This window comes from Macrotis lagotis, chromosome 1 (genome assembly GCF_037893015.1).
Source record: "Macrotis lagotis isolate mMagLag1 chromosome 1, bilby.v1.9.chrom.fasta, whole genome shotgun sequence".
In the NCBI taxonomy this organism is placed as follows: Eukaryota; Metazoa; Chordata; class Mammalia; order Peramelemorphia; family Peramelidae; genus Macrotis; species Macrotis lagotis.
The window spans coordinates 128816277-128834305 of record NC_133658.1 but is presented as its reverse complement, the minus strand read 5'-3'; the positions used below and the strand labels follow the sequence as shown (position 1 = coordinate 128834305).

The 18029-nt window shown below is 35.8% G+C and overlaps 1 protein-coding gene across 2 annotated transcripts in view; it reads left to right on the top strand.

The window, feature by feature from the left end:
- ANTXR1 (ANTXR cell adhesion molecule 1) overlaps positions 1 to 18029 on the top strand; it is a 303869-nt gene that overhangs the window by 23757 nt on the left and 262083 nt on the right. For both annotated transcript variants that reach the window (XM_074207912.1, XM_074207920.1), the window contains exons 2-3: positions 10448 to 10519; positions 10844 to 10915. In XM_074207912.1, coding sequence (XP_074064013.1) covers positions 10448 to 10519; positions 10844 to 10915 — 144 coding nt within the window. The remainder of the gene's footprint in view (positions 1 to 10447; positions 10520 to 10843; positions 10916 to 18029) is intronic.

Here is an 18029-nt window from a genome sequence, read left to right as displayed (position 1 = left end):
CAAATATTTATAAAGCCTATTATCTGCCAGGTACTACACTGATTGCTTTACAAATAATATATCATTTGATTTTTACAACAATAATGAGAGATAGATGCTATTCTCATTCTCATTTTGTAACTGAAGATAATGAGGCAAACAGAGTTTAGCTGATTTGACCCAGTCACACAGCTTAGAGGTATTTAAGGATTGAATTGAACTCAGGGCTTTCTGATTCCAGACCCAATGCTCTATCTCCTGCACCAGAGAAGAAATAATCCTCAAATCCTGAAATGAACTTTGATCCTTTGAGCTGAACAAACGGGGGCTCTTGTGTAGGGGGTCATCTGGGCTTTGACCAGATTTCTCATGTTACCTTCACAAGGGAATAAACAATTCCATCCTTGACCTAGTTTGGAACCTTGGTTCTGAAGGAGGATTGAATTCATTAAAGTTTCATTGACCTTTGCTTACCAGGAATTCCTGAAAAAGTCAGATCTGGTATTCTTTTATAGTTCTAAGTTTTCCTAGGCTTGTATCACAAAATTCTAAGAATGAAAATTAACCAGATAGAACCAACCATTATGTGTGATAGTACCACATAGGTTATTTCTCTTTTGATACTTAGAAGGTCAATAATCTAGAAGCTGTTTGACTCAATGCTATTTAAGTAAATTGCTCAAAGGTTAATAAGTCTACTGGGGCTATAGTATTATGGTCTGTAAATCTAGGCTTTCTATAAAAGATGCATCTGGATTTTGGATAGATCTCCACTCCCCACCCCACCAACCCCCTACCCCTACCTCTTTATTTTTTTTCTAAAGGCAGGGATAATTAACTTTTGTCTTGTGTAGTTTTCATTAATGATATTTTGAAATGATACTCTGAAAAAACAGCCTTTGAAAAAACCCATTGTGATCCAAATGAAGTAACTTACCTATGCCTTTAAATCCAAATCACTCTGGTTTTCCATTGATTAACCAATAATAGGTCCCAGCAAAATCTCTCTTTATCATTGAGTTTTGATGACTTAGAGTGAAAGCTGGCTGGTTGTGATCCTTCATCTCAAAGAATATCAAAATGACATCACTATATTAGAGTCAAATTATAGCGTGTCTAGTGGTAGCTGATCAGATCATTATGAGATCAGTATACTTACCAGATGGGACACAAATAGTCCATGAGATCATTTGGGATGAATTGTCTGGATTTCTTTTGTTTTGAGCTATTTCAATTCTTCTTTGCTCTTAGGGCATAAGACCTCTGATAAAGGCATGCTATGTTGGGCGGTCTTGTGCCAGTGTCTTCCATGCTACACAATCAAGAATTTTTATTGTATGAAAATTTTTATTATATATTATTTATTATGTGAAAGGTTTTCAACCTTTTACCAAATAAAATCCTTGTAACCTGGATAGGAAGGAAAATTGTCAAAGTATTTTTGGTATTATGTATAAGGTATTTATGGAACTAACACAAATATATGACCAAAAATTATTCCCCATTTGATAAATGGTCAAAAAATGTGGACAATTATCAGATGAAGAATAGCAAACTCTTATTAGCTTTAGGTAATAACTGCTGATTCCAGTCTGAGGGTAGATGCTCAATCAGCTTAGTATATACTGCAATTTAGAACTACTAAGTTCATGATAGACAAGTTTTTGCCTGCCTACAGAGTTTCATTACTATTAACAGTCAAATAACTTTTTATAGATGACAAAAAGTCCAGTAAGAAGGAAGTGACTTACTCAAGGTAATATTAATTAATCAGTGGCATAACCAGGACTAAAATTGAACTCCTAATACAGGGGGTCTTTCTATAATACCATAACTTCTAAATTATACTATGATGCCTTTCTACAACATGAGGTTCAGAAGATGCAACTGAACCTAGTTCTGGGAAGTAGAGTACTTTGTTGTTGTTCAGTCATTTCAGTCTAACTTTTCCTGACTCCTTTTGGTGTTTTCTTGGCAAAGAGACTGGAATGGTTTGCCATTTCCTTCTCTAACTCATTTTACAGGTGAGTGTTTGGAACGTTGTGTATTAGGAATATTGTAAATTATCACCTGATGTCTTTGAGCATCAGGACCTTGTTTGGTAGAGACTGGAAAGGTATTTAAGCACTTTTATTCTGGTAAATAAATGGAGCATTTGGAGGTCTCCTGCTCCTCCAATGCTGGCCTGCGGAATATTGAGGGAGTCCAGAACAGGGACTGTACAGATGAGGAAACTAAGGCAAACAGGGTTAAGTGACTCGCCTAAGGTCACACAGCTGGTCAGTGTCTGAATCCAGGTTTGAATTTAGGAAGATGAGTCTTCCTCACTCCAGACTCATTACTGTAGCCACTGTTCCACTTTGCTGCCCTTTCGGGGATTCTGACTAAAGTCCATTTTAAGTAATCTTGTGGATTTTAGAAGTTGCTGGAACTTGATATTCACCAGAGACTAGTGAATCCTCAAAGGTAGGATTCTATAGCACCGGTAACTGAAAAGAAGCATCAGCAGAATATTAAGGGAAATATAGGAAAGCTATGATAGATCATGCAGAGCTAAGTAAATTTCAATATTTTATAGGGAATTCATATGAGAGATGAACAGATATCCATAATTCAAGGACACACTGTACTAGATTTCAGGAAATGAGAATAGCCCCAGAAAGCCTAGACTGTAAACTAGTTATATGGGGTTCTTGCAGACAGGCAAGATTCATAAACTCACTATCAGCAGAGAAAGTAAGTTCCTCACATTCCCAGAAAAAAAAAGATTCAGTGGGATCTATGGCTGTTAGTTTTTGTGATTTTGGATGACTCCAAGGATCCAAGTTTTTGCCATTCTAGGAATTCCAAAAAGTATCTGGGTTTATTATAATTAAAATAATTTTTATAATTAATAAACATTTCTGAACTATTAGATTGATTTGTGTTCAAGATCACTAATCTTAGACTTAAGAAACCTGGATTTGAGCATTGACTCTGGTTTTTACTAGTTATGTGACTTGGATAGGAAGGAAACTTGTCAATCAAAGTATTTTTGGTATTATGTAAGTCACTTGGTAGCCTTTGAATATTTTCATTGGTAAAGTGGAGAAGTTCTACCTAACTCACAGAATTGAATGTCATATACCTGTAAGCTAGTAACTATTGGTGATAATAGAATTTCTAAGTTTCTGAAGGACTTAATTAGTGATTACTGGAAAAGGGTCAGGGCAATTTACAGGGTTCAGGTGACTCTGAAGGGCTGGGTCCTTTCAAGGTAACTTGGCCTCAGATTCAAAGATGTTTAAATCAAATGAGCAAACAATGCCCTTTCTTTCAGCACCTCTGTTTCTGTTCCTCCCCTGTCTCTTGACTCTGGACATCTTCACTGACTGACCAACATGCTTGGAATTCCACCCCCCCCATGTCACCATCTTGTGGTTTTCTTGACTTCCTTCAAGTCCCTGATAAGATTATACCTTCTCTAAGAAGCTTTTCCTTATCCCACTTAATGCAATTTCTTCCTAGGCCCTATGTTGATTATTTCCAATTTAATCTGTATGTGGCATGTTCATATGCAGTAGCTTGTATGTTGGCACCTCCATTAGACCATAAACTTTTATCTTTTTATCTTTCTTAGTATTCCCATATGTCTTTAATCTTTCTTAGTATTTCCAATATCTGCCACATAGTAGGGACATAATAAATGCCTGTTAGCTTCATCTGGTACCCCTATTCATTCACTGAGACTTATTCTCAAAATCTTGATGTTATGTTTTACTTTTCTCCCTCACATCACTTGGCAGGTGTTTGGAATCTACTTTTTGTTGTTCTTTATATAATTTTTAAAAATAATATTTGTTTTTTCCAATTACAAGCAAAATTTACCATTCGTTTAAAAATTTTTGATTTGTAAATTTTTTCCTAACTCCCTATCTCCCCCACTTCAAGATGGTAAGCAATTTGATAAATGCACTCTTTTGAAGATTTTTCTCTTTTTCCATTGCCAATATTCTAGCATAACCTATCTTTATTACTTGCTTGGATCATAGCTAATAGCCTCCTAAAGTTGCTTCTAATTTCTGCATTCTTCCAAACCATCTTAAAGACTACTGATGTTATTGTTCTGCTCTCAATTTCCTCATCTGTTGTTGGGGACTGTTTTGCATGAGAATACTGTAAATTATCTTTACTTGGTGTCTTTGAACATCAGAGCCTTGTTCTACTAAGTGCCACAGGAGTGGGAGTGGATTAGAGACTGGAAGGATATTTAAGCACTTGTATTCTGGTGAATAAAGGGAGCACTTGCAACACTTTGGAGATCTTGATGGAATACTTGTCTTCTTAGTCTCCCACCCCTCCAAGGCTCCCCTGGAAAGATAAGGGAGTCCAGAAATGGGACTGTACAATCTGTAAAATAAAGCTAGTTTTTGTAACACTTTTCTCACAGTATTTTCATAGACACCAAATGAGATAATGGGCATAAAGCACTCTTTAAATCTTAAAGGGGCTGTACAAATGTCAGCTCCAGTGATTACAGAATCAGAATAAGCTTTTGATTAATATATTGATTTGGAATGCATAATCTTGTAGTTTCATTATTCTGTTCAAAATTTTTCAGTGGTTACTTATTGCCTTCTAAATAAAGGTCAGAACTCTTGCTGCCCCTGCTTTTTGCTTGTTTTCTATGTCTCCTTGCCCTCTAAATCTCACCCTGTTTCCTATGCTTGGAAATTCCTTTCCCCTTCTATTAAATTGATGCTTAAGTACCATTTTCCTTTATGGAGTCTTTACTGATCCAACCTAAAATTTAAAGAATGCGTTCTAAAAGAACAAAGTGACTCAATTCCTGCCCTCATGGTGCTTTGGACATCCTTGGAACTGATAATAACTCATATTTCAATAGTACTTTAGAAACTAAGGCAGAGGAAGGAAAAGGAAAGGAGGAATAAAGAAATAGAACAAGCATTTATTAATACCTACTATAAGCCATTCTCTGAATTAATGTAGGGGGTAAATGCTATCATTCCAATTTTATAGTTGAGGAAACTGAGGCAAATAGAGGTTTAGCAATTTGCCTAGAACCATAGCTACTAAGTGTCTGAGATTAAATCTGAATTTGTCATCCTGATTTAAATCCAGGTCCAACGCTACCTACTGTGCCACCCATTTCCTTCTCTTCCTTTTTCCTTTCATAAGTTCATGAAGTGGAGAGTATAAATTCGTTCTCATTTTGTGAAAAAAGAATCAAGACTTGAGAGCAGAGCTAACTTGCCAACACAAAGCCAGGATTTTGAACCTATCTCTAGCAAGCTATACTAGACACTAGTGGAAAATGTACAGCAGATTGATTCATCAGTTATCTACTGTGCTAGTATATCTTCTGAATGTTCTCATGAAACTTGATCCCACTCCTTTTAACGGGCTGAAGAAGCTTAATTTAAGTTCTCCCTTGGTTTTTCTTTTCAAATCGCTGTTTTCTAGGGAATGGTAGCTAGTGAGAGGCTTCAAAATCAAAGTAAGTTAGGAGCCTTAGGATTCTTAGCGGCTCTTGTCTCAAGAGAAATTTTCAATATTAATTTCTTTATCCATATAAAGTATTTTGGCAGATAGGTGGTTAGCATGTGAGTGTGGAGTGAAGACTTATTTTCCTGAGTTCAAATCTGAACTCAGACACTTACTAGCTGTGTGACCTTAGGCAACCTTCAGTTTCCTCATATTTAAAATAAACTGAAGAAGGAAATGGCAAATCACTCCTCTATCTTTGCTAAGAAAACCCCAAAACGGAATGAACATGTTTAAAATGATTGGATAACAAAAACAATGTACTTTCTGCTCAATTAAATGTGTGATTTATTCAACTTATTCACACTGAGAGCACCTTTGTTTTTATAAAATTTCAATTATCCTGTATGACCTCCAATCTCAATCTTACTAATAGTGTTCAAATAAGCAGAACTAGAAGAGATTATAATGGCCATCTTTTTAGAAAAAATACATTGTCAAACACTGAGAAGATTTTAATATAGTTCATAGCAAAAGTCATTTTAAAATTGGTCGCACTTTTGTTGGAGTGGAGTGGGAGAATGGGAGTAAAGGAGAGTTAAGAATCACATGGTTTATTTTCCTTCCATCTAACTCATTATTAAAGAAGATAGTGGGAAGATGTATCCCAATTTTCCAGGAAAACTTAACAATAAACAACAGCACTACTCCTGCATCTTTCCATTTTTCAGGGATTTTTCCCCAGTCTTTGAGGAACAGTGTTATCTGTGGGCCCTCATTCAAATCATGTTGACTGGATTCAGCTTATATATTCTATCTGGGGTTCTCTTCCATTTCTTCATAAGTATGACATCTCCTCTATCCACAAATAACTTTTAAGATCAGAATCCAAAACACTGGATAGTTTGACTTTTTGTAAGATCTGAAATCCTTTGGGACCTTAGAAATGGTGGGGAAAGTAAGTTGCCAGTCAGCAGACATTACCCATTCCATCTCCTTGCTTGGAATTCACGATCTTGCAAAGAAGCATATACTTAAAAATGTTCATACCTTTTTTACCTCAAAGTCATTTGGGACAATAGATTGTGTCTTTTGCTTTCTTTGTAATTTCTTAAAATATTTGCACTCAATAAATTCTATAATTTCTCAGTACTAACTTGGGAAATCTTCTACCACTCCCTACCTCATCATTCTTTTTTACTGCCATCTTCAAAGACATGAATTTTGCTTGTTTACCATCTCGGGGAGGTGGGTCAGGGGGAAAGGGAAAGAGAGGACTTGGAATACAAAACTTTAAAAAGAAGTTTAAAATTGTTTTAACAAATGGGGGGGGGAGAAATGAAACATTGTTTTTAAAAAGAATGTATGTCTACTGACCTCTAACCTCTTCTTAGAACCTTTGGAACCTCCATGTCCCAAAGCTAATAATATTAATATTCACACGTCAGTGTTGATCTGCCAATAGGGACTTCAGTGCCTGTGATATACCCCTGGACTTGGAGATACAAATATAGAAAAGGTCTTCCTTCTAGTGAATTATGTACTTGTAGTTTGGAGGGTCTGTTTGTAATGTTACTGAAAAATTCATTGGAGTTCGACTGTTTCACATATCTCCGTCATCAGAGAAGGTCTCCTGGTAATATTTACTGAAAAACCCACTATGTTTGTAGACCACCTTGAAAGGTGTGGGAATGATATAGAGAATGATAATGATTGTTATTCAGTTGTTTTTCCCAACTCTTTGTGATTCCCAAGGAGCTTAGCACTCCAATACTATCCACAGAGTTTTCTTGGCAAAGATACTGAAGTGGTTTGCCATTTCTTGAGTAGATTAAGGCAAACAGAGATTAAGCCCACAGTCACATAGCTAGTATCTGAGGCTGGGTTTGAACTCTTCTTCCCAACATTATGATGGTGATGATAATAATAATGATAAAGATGATATCATTTATATAGTGTTTTAAGATTTGTAAAGTATTTTACAAATATTTCATTTGATCCTCAACCCTGGGAACTCGGTGATATTATACCCATTAATAGATGAGGAAATGAGGTACTCAGAGGTTAAGTGACTTGCCAGGGTTGCACAGCTGGACTAGTAAATGTCTGAGGCCAGATTTGGATTCAGGTGTTCTTTATAAGTAGAACTCTGTCCACTGGGCCATGAGGACAGGTCCCTGATCTTATGAAATATACAGTTTAGTAAGGGATTTGACATACACAGATAATTTCACTTCAGATTATTCATCAGTTTGGGTGTATCCCTTCTACTAATGAAGGTTAAAGCATTTCTATATTATTAAGTCATTTTAGTCTTGGCTAATTCTTCATGACCCCATTTGGGGTTTCCTGGCAAAAGTAGTAGATTGGTTTGCCATTTTCCTTCTCTAGTTCATTTGACAGATGAGGAAAGTGAGGTAAACAGGGTTAACCTACTTGCCCATAGTCATACTACTGTTAAATATCTGAGAGATGAGCCTGACTCCAGGCCCAGCACTCTATCCACCGAGTCAACTAGATGCCCTTAGTACAGGCTATAGATAGGGAGGGCTGATTCTCTTAGAGAAGAACTTGGGGTCTTGGTGCTTCTCACAGAGGACTTTCTCCAAGTGGGGCTGAGCTTCTTGCAGATGGCAGTCAATTTTGACAGATGTACATTGAGACAAGGAAAGTTCTGAGAAACTTCTCTGCCTTTATGCAAGAGAAATGTATCTTCCTTCTGCTCAGACAAAACTGGTAAAGTTGTGCTCACCTCTGACAATGACAGGCTTTGAGAAAAATGTCAGACAGATGCTGCCTGAGAGTCGACCAATTTGTGAGAATCTATGTGCTTTTTCTTTAGTCTGGATTCCCTGACCTAAAGCCAAGTTCCTACCTCAGTCACCTCAGATATCTTATCCCTCCTTGGAGCAGGGATGGAAAACCTCAGGCACACTAGCCATATTGGTGTGGCATTATTAAGGCAACCTTAGGAAGTACCCAAAATTCAATAAATCTAGAAGTTTTTAAGGGAAAGATTAATTAAATATTTGGCCAAATATGGCCCAAGAATGATTTTTATAGATATTCATATGGCCCTTGGCAGAAAAAAGGCTCCCCACCCTGACTTTAGAGTGAGACTTGTTTCTTGGAATATTTCAAAGAACTTCCAAGGTTCCTGATTTGCTCCAACACCTCAAACCAAGAAACTTATTTTGACAAAGTAGGACCTTGAGTCAATAAGCATTTATTATTTTGTTCCACCAAAGGCTGAGTATATGTATATAAACTGAAAGAATTCATACTCTAAAGAAGCTTACATTGGTGCAGAAGGAATAGGAGGAGGGGATAAAAAAATAAAAATAAGTTTAAAATGGTAGGAGAGTATGGGAGAAGAGAAACTATACATAAGGGAGTATGGTAGAGAAAGTTCAGGGAGTTAAGAGTACAGTCTGCAGAGGAAGTACTAGTTTGGGGGGCTTGGGGGAGTCCTAGAGTGGTCAATCAGAGGAAGGGGCTAAAGAGGGCCTCTTCTCCAAAATAAAAAGTCCAGGGGTGTAGGGATATTTTAGGATGATCAAAACTGTGATAGAAAAAATTCAGAGAGGTCCCTGAAGACAGAAAACAGGATAGGACAGTTTAGATGGAGGTCAGGCAGGAGGAAGTGGGGATCAAACATTATTGTGACATAATCATGGGTACTAGGTGTGGCTATGACTGAAACCCTCACAGTCTGTGGAGCATTCAAATTCTTGGGAATCATCAAACCATCTTGCTTCTTTCACAGTTTTGTCAAGTGTCACTGGCAAGGACAGAATTCAGAGATGCAAATTAATTTTTCAAAATTCAGAATTGCCTTTACTAGGACATTTTCCCTAGTTTCACAAAGCAGTTTTCACAAAGATCCAATACATTCCCAACTTTGCTGGGATTTTTTGATCCTTGTTTTGAAACGCAGTGCTGGGTATTCACTTAGAGCTAGAGTTACCTCTCCTACTTATTTCATTATGAGGTACAGTATCTGAAAAGTTTTGCAATTATCTAAACAATTAATGCTTAAGTCTATTTTTACTGTACCCATGATTTTTTTCTAAATGATAAATATATTTTTTGGATGTACTAATACTATTATGTCACTCTCTTCTAGAGAGTCCAATGGATAGAACACTGGGTTGGCAACCAGAATGACTCATCTTCCTGAGTTCAAATCCATTCTCAGACACTCACTAGCTATGTGACCCTGGACAAGTCACTTAATCCTGTTGCCTAAATTTCCTCATCTCTAAAATGAGTTGGAGAAGGAAATGGCATCCCCTCCAATATCTTTGTTAAGAAATTCCCAAATGGCATCATGGACAGTCAGCCACAACTGAACAACAACAACAAAAATACTTTTTTCCATTAGAAAAGGGCAGAATATCCTAGAAACTGTTTCCCATACATTGTTGGGATGACCTAATTTTCCCAACATTCATAATAATCTCACATTAGTCATGGTGTTTTTATATGTATAATTTTTTTTAAAAAAGATGATTATTACATACAATCAATGCAGTCAATTATATGCTTTCTTATGATACACAAGCAGCATTTTTCCTTGATATCCTGGAAAAGTACAATTTTAAAAGAAATGAATTATTTTCCAAATAAACAGCTAGGCAGATTTGAATAGAAAGGCATAGTATATTCCATCTGTTATTTTTAAAAAATGATCTCTTGAAATAAGTTTTAATTATTTTTAGTAGTTTCAAATGAATATCATCTATTTAATGTTGAGAACAAGAGAAAAATTTCCTGGCAACATGTCTGAAGGACTGCTAGTGGCGGATTTATGGACAGTCATTGCAATTAGTAATTAGTAATAAGATCAATATTTAGGTTTCAAATAATGAAAACAACTAATGAAAAAATGTTCCAAGGAATAAATATAAAACAACTACAATAGTAAACAGTAAAAATGAAAATTTAAACAGAATGTCATTATCAATTTTGTTTTGTTTTCTAGATCAGGAAGCGTCCTGCACCACTGGAATGAAATCTACTATTTTGTGGAACATCTGGCCCATAAATTCATAAGGTGAGAGAGACATTCCTGCCTGCTTTATCTTCAAATTATAAATGAATCATTAGATTCTGACATCATGTTCTCTGGAGAAATCAGGCTGGGCAGTAAAGCCAGATGCTTTTCATTTTTTCTCCTTTGTTTGGATTTCAATTTCAGTAAGATACATTAATTTAAAAAAAAACCTTTGGCTTATTTTATGGTATCATCACTGGACAATTTTTTCAGCTCAAAGATAATTTCCCTCAAGACTGACATTTCTGAGATTTTTAGACAAAGAATAAGAAATGAATGTGAATGCTTGCTACCCTTTCTAATATACTTTTTTTCCCTTTTCAGCCCTCAATTGAGGATGTCATTTATAGTGTTCTCAACTAGAGGGTCAACTCTAATGAGACTAACTGAAGACAGGTGAGAACTTCCTTTTTTTCACAGCCCATCTCCTCAAGGCAGTCTTTGAGATTTGCTCCATTAAGACCTGAGATTTGATTACTATATTTTCATTCAAACTAAGAGAGTAAGGTTTCTGCTTTAATTTGACCCCTGGGGTTTTCATTTTTTTGCCTATTGATTTGTTCCTACCCATCCTTTTAAAATTGAAGACATATGCCACTGCTTCCCTGAAACCTTCTTTAATGACCTTTCTTAACAAATTCAGTCCTCTCCAACAACACTCTTCATAATTTTAATCACTAACATAATATTTTGCCTTATAGTTATTGATATCTTATCCTCTTACTAGGCTTGAAGATTCCTAAAGGCAAAATCAGTTTCCTATTTAAACTCTGAATAACCCCCCAACATCAAGAACAATCCCTCTAAACAGAATAGGCACTCAAATCAATCAACTTTTGCTAGACTTTACTGATTTTCATTAATTCTGGGTCCTTATTAGGAAATGGTACCCCAAATTGGATTTATAATTTGGTACATAAGTTAAAAAAGATGATAACAGATAAAATGCTTTTAAATCTTACTTTTAATTTTGTTTTATGGAGTGAAGTGCTGTTATTATCACTAGAAAATAATAAATGAAGGATGTTACCCAGATTATGACATGTAGTTGGATGAATTGTTGCCCGTTATTTTAGTACATCCCCACATATATTTATTATGAGCAAGTCAAGTTGGACAAAAATCTGGGTTTAAAGTGAATAGGAGGAAAAAAGGGGGTTGGATCACAGATGAATAAGTATTGTGCTTTCAGTGACTGCAAATAGTTCCCTACTGGAAAAAAAAGAACCACCTCCCCCCAAAAAAATCAGCTTAAAAAACAATTATTGCCCCCCCCCCCCCACCCAGTAATGCTTTGTGACTGTGGATCACTGAAGACCACAACCTCAGAAAGATCAAGTATTTGATATTCCAGCATATTAACAATGAGAACATGAACAATATTTGTATGAAACATTCCAAAGCCCTTTGAATATGTTTTAGACTAGCTTCCTCTAAAGTCCTACTCTGATGTCTCACCATTGCATGGAGATGACCCTGAATTTTGATGTCTGTGCAAGTGGAATAAAGCTTTTGACAGGTTCTATCCCAGATGGACCGATCTAGCCAAATACAGAGAGGCTCATCACCAGATTTATTACAGGTGATGAAATTTTCATTACAGCTACTAACAAAATAATCAATTAAGACATTCAGGGGTGACAATCTGCATTTGTAGAAGGAATATAATTATATATACACTGATGAAAACATGTATCCTAGAAGTATTGGTGTATCTTGTATATTGTATTTGAGGCCTTTTTATACATTTATCTAAAAAGTCAACTTCAAAAGTATAAGATGAGGAGGGGAAACATAATTAAGTAATATTTAATGTGAAAAACACCTAGTTGATCTATGTGATTCAATAATATGATCTGGCATCCAAAAGACAAAATAATGTAATGTATACTGTAATACTCCATTAAAGCAGGGAGATGACAGTCTTATTTTACTCTGCCCTTGTCTGATGATAATTAGTATACTTTATTTAGTACTGGTTGCCATAGGAGGAATCTAAATGAAGATTAGTAGAAGGATCAGGAGATATTTTTCTAGGAGAAAATAAAACCCTAGAGATGTATGGCAATCATACTGAATTATATGGATGGTTATTTCATGGACCAAGAATCAAATTTCTACAGAAAGAAAGATTTCAAACATAGGTAAGGTAATTTTTCAAATAATTAGGATTCTCCTCCAAACCAAAGAGCAGGCTTAGGAGGTAGTGAATTACCCATTCCTGGAGGTTTTATTACAAAGACTAAATAACTATTTTTCAGGGATGTTGTGGATGGGATTTCTGTTTGGATAAATGTTGCATCAGATGATCTCTGAAGTCTCTCCAAGCTGAGATTTAGGGATTCTTTAATCTTCATAATAATACTATTGGGTAGAAGAAAGCAGGTGTAACTTCCATTTGATAAATGAGAGAACTAATATAAAATCACATAGAAACCCAGGTCTTCTGATTGGGGTTAAGGTCTGTCCTATTTCCCAGTTTAGGGTTTTCCCCATTATATTCTTCTTCTAGACTACATTGCTAAAAATCTGGACCTTCTGACTCTTAGTTGATGGGTTTTTTTTCTTTCTTCACTTAGATGCCTTAAAAGGGAATAATTTTTTTAAAAATGTATACTGTAATACTCCATTAAGGCAATATCTCTCCAATACTTTGAGCAAGATATTTCCATATTTATACACAGCACTTTAGGTCTCATCTGATTTCTATTTCTGCATAGTCTTATTCTGTGGGAATCCTGGGGGCTGAATGCTGAAGAATATTCCCTCAACCACTGTTCCCTTGTCCAACCCTCAACCAAGTTTTTCAACTTCTAGTTCATTCTACTCCATTTGCACAGAGCAGGAGTTTGGCAAAGCCACAAAACCCATTAATCACCAACAAGTATTTTTAAATGTTATATGCATTGAATCCCAGAGAGGGTAAGAGTTGCAAAGTCTATCCACAGGTCAGATGATGATATTTCTGACCTAGTTAAGCTTGCCATACTCATGGAACTTAGGTCCTTAGAAGTCACTTAGAATGGTTTACCATGCCCTTGCTTCATTATTCCCAGTTTCTTGTATCGAGATTCAGTTTCTAGTTTGCTCTATTTTGCTGGAAGCAATGTTGAAATTGGGCTGGATAGTAGTCTAATGACATCCAGAAATTATTTGCCAAAGACCACATGGGTTTTAGAATCAAACTACTGAATATTCTGGCAAATGAAATATAGGCCAGCTTGTAAAAGGACTCTGCTGACCAGTGAAATATTCTATAATATTACCAGTCCTTTATTAAGTTTTATACAGGGCTCTCTTAGTAGAAAATGTTTCTTAGATGGGCTTGCTATATAAAATAGGTGGGACTTTTTAATATAACTCACTTTACCTAATAATTATATAGATCTTATCAATAATCTTGTCAAAGTCTTAGCCCAGTGTAAACCTATGAAGTAGATGGTACAAATAGTGCTTCCATGTCATAGCTAGAACTGAAGCTAAGAGAAAGGACATAATTTGCCAACTGTACAAATAGGGGACCTAGCCGAGACTTGGACACAGACACTCTAAGGCTGAATCCCATAGTAGTTCTACTATATTACATCTTCAAGCTTTCCCAAAGTCGAGATGCAGGGATACAATTGTATCTACCATTAGAAGGAAGAAAAGAAACATGATTTTTAAGGATCTCCTATTGCCAGACAATGTATCCTTAATATGTGTGTTTATACAACCATATATACATTTATGCACATACACACATACATATTAGCTATTTGATTCTCACAATACCCCCAGGGTGTATTATCCCCATTTAAGGGTTTTCTCAAAGTGCTTCCACATTCATTATTTCTTTTGGTCCTCACAACAGATGCAAGCTAGATAGAATATTAACCGTATCTATCTATCTTCATTTTGAACATAATGAAACAGCCATATATTTGCATATATATATATATGCAAATATATACATATAATGATATATAAAGTAAAAGTATATTATGTGAAATGTAATATATAATATTATATGTATTATTAGATATTATAAAATAATTACTTAAAAGCGGATGGTCTAATTTTATTTATTTCTCCTGCCTGTTGCATATTTGAGAGGTTAATAAGCAAGGAATTAAGTTAAAAACAAAGAAATCCAAAGGTATAAGAAGCAGTAATCCAATCCTAGGATTGTTAAAGTTTTAATTGCTAATATATAAACATAGTCATTAAATTACTTTCTAGGGAATCAATATCTCCACTGAAAGCAATGTTTATCATATCATTTCTTTTTACATTGTTCTTCTGTGTTTTCTCTTAACTTTGAATGTTGAAATTAACTGTGGATCATAGAACCATAGAGATGAAAGGAACCTCAGAGGCCATCTTTTTGTCTCTCCAAGTGCCTAGCATAGTTCTCTGCAAATAAAAGACATTTTAAGACTAGGTTGCTGAAACTGAACTAGTCCAGACATCATTTTACAAAAGAGGAACAGAGGCACAAAGAACCCTGATCTCCTGTTTTTCAGTTTAGTGCCTACAGAATCTCAGGATTTAGAGTTGAAAAAAATTCTTGAGATGATCTAAATGAGGGCTTCAATTCCCATATTTTAGAAAGTTTTGGTAGGTAGCAAAAAAGCAGAGTTGGTATCTAAACCTAGGACTTGTGACTCTAAAGCATAATGATCGTTCCACTTTCCCACTGGGCTTTGTGTCACAGGTCCAAGGACACCCATTATATTACATAGCTACCACATCATATTACTTCTGAGTAAAGGCTGTTGTTTTTCCTAGCATCCATCCTTTATAGTAAGCCCTCTTCTATGCTTGTCTCTTTTTTTCTCCCATATCTATCCCCTATTCTCTGTCCAAGTGGATATTCTCTAATTCCATTCACAGATCCAAGCAAAAAGTGGGTCTTCAAGGAAGCCAGGTGGCACAGTAGTTAGAGCACCAGATCTGGAATCAGGAGGACCTGAGTTCAAATGTGACTTTAGACACTCATTAATTACCTAGCCCTATGACCTTGGGCAACCCTATTGTCTTGCAAAAAAAAGAAGTGGGTCTTCAAAGCATTTACCAACAGTAAAAACAGCAATAAGCATATAGAAGCTTTAAGAGTATTATATAAATACAAAGTTACAAAGGTCCAGGACTCTTCTCCTTATCAACAATCATCTCTCTCTCTCTCTCTCTCTCTCTCTCTCTCTCTCTCTCTCTCTCTCTCTCTCTCTCTCTGCCTCAATACAGTTATCAGTGTTTCCCAATAAAATGACCAGTATAGAATTAGTCAATCAACAAGTATTTAAGCACCTACTATATAGAACACACCATGCTAATTGCTGTCAATTTTTAAAAAGGATAAAAACATGAAAGCAGTTACACATAAGCACAGAATGAATAAGTAATTCTATTCCACTCCCACCTGGTAATTCCATTTTCTTTTTTGTGAAGGATTCCTGGCACACAACCATACCTGAGCTTTCTCATTCATAAGACTTTTGGTCTTCTTCCCAGAAGGCCTCCTGACGTTTTTACTTCCTTCTGTTGACTTCTGAGAGGTCATGTGTTACATTGGGGAATATGATGGACTTGGTATCAGGACAACTTGGTTCAAACCTTGCCTCAGACACTTACTAACAGTGTGACCATAAGCAAATAAGGTTACCTCTGTCCATCTCAATTTTCTTCTATGTAAAATGTCAATAGTTATAGCACCTAACTCCCAGGGCTATTGTACTTTATATATCTTGTGTATTCACTATGACCTATGTACCATTGTATATAGAACCTTTATATATAGAACATTTAGAGCTGAAAGAGATCTTAGAGATCTGGTCCAATCCCCCATTATGAAGATGAGGAAAGTGAAGCTCCAAAAAGGGCAAGAATTACCCAAGGACACAAAAGTACTAAATGGCAGAGGTTGTCTTTGAGCCCTATTTTCATTGCACCATGCTGCTTATTCAAGTGATATGCTCTATCAATGCTGATCAGTAACTTCTTGATATCAGACTCAAAGAATAATATATAAATGTGAGCTATCATTCCTCTGAGGCTAACATTTCTGGTGGCCATGAAAGCACTGTGCTAAAGACTCTAATCATAGGTGGTACAGAGGATAGAGGACCAGTCCTGGAGTCAGGAGGACCTGGAGTCAGCCTCAGACCCTGATTGCCTCATATCCAGGGCCATTTCCAGTCATCCTGATTCACATCTGGTCACTGGACATTGATGGCTCTGGAGGAGAAAGTGAGGCTGGTGACTTAGCACAGCATCCCCTCACTCAGATCCAATTTAATTGCTTGTCATGGTATCAACCTCCCTGATGTCATAGACTTCTTTGAGAATGAAGGACAAATATCATCACTCATATATGGTTGAGAGAAAACTAGTAAGTTTATAAGAATTCCTCAAACTTATAAAAGTATTTAAGTGAATTACATCTAAAAAGTATGTCAAAGAGGGGAGGTACAGAGAACTAGTCAGGGGCTCTCTTTCCATAAAAGAGGCATCCAAACTTCCAAGGATTGTTCTTACTTTATACTACAATTAAATTTCCCCTCTGTCCTTCAGGGAGGCAAAATCCATTCATTTACTATTGATTATGAATGCCATGTGAAGTCTGGTTCCATGTCCCCAGAATCTACCAGTTATATAAAAAGCATGAAAAGTCAAAGAGGTATGCAGATTTATTTTAATGGCCTGAGTCTGAATGTAGAATTGGAGGAAAATTCTCAAAAGTCATTTCATCAAACTTTTGGAGTACTCAGGAGTAAACTATTATAAACTTTCTGGGTATTTCCTACAAGTTTTAATTGCAGAATTATGAAAGACTGAAGGACTTTACAGATCATTTGGGTCAGTTCTTGCTTGAAAGACAAAATTTCCTATGTGACATACCTAATGTATCTAATCCCTTCATGAAGCCCTAAACGAAGGAGGTTGTATTCAAAGACCTCTAATTTCCCCTTCTAACTCTTAATTTATGTTCCTATGACCTCAAATGATAAAGGATTCATTATGGATCCAGCACATTTCATTTTTTTGTACAGCTCTAATTATTGGAGACCTCTTTCTATTATTAAGATTAATTTAAATTTAAATTACAGGGATTAAATTAAATTTATCTCCCTGTAACTTCTACCCTTTGGTTGTTTTTAACTCTGTAACCAAACATAATAAATGAAAGTTTTTTGCCATATAACTTTAAATAGTTAATGAAGATCATTATGCTCTATGAGACTTTGTTTTTCTAGGTGAAAAGTTCATAATTCATTCAGCTCTTCCTCATATGTCATGATTTCTCATGAATGACCTGTGGACATGTTGCAATTTGTCAATATACTTTCAAAACTGTGATGCCCAGGGTCAACTACAAGTACTCCAGATGTGATCTTATGGGAGGGCATTGTGGAATTCTAACTTTATTTATTCTAGAATCATAATGGAAATAATAATAGCTGGTATTTATGTAGTGATTTAAGGTTTGCAAAACATTTAATTGTCACATTTTATCCTCACAATCAGTTTG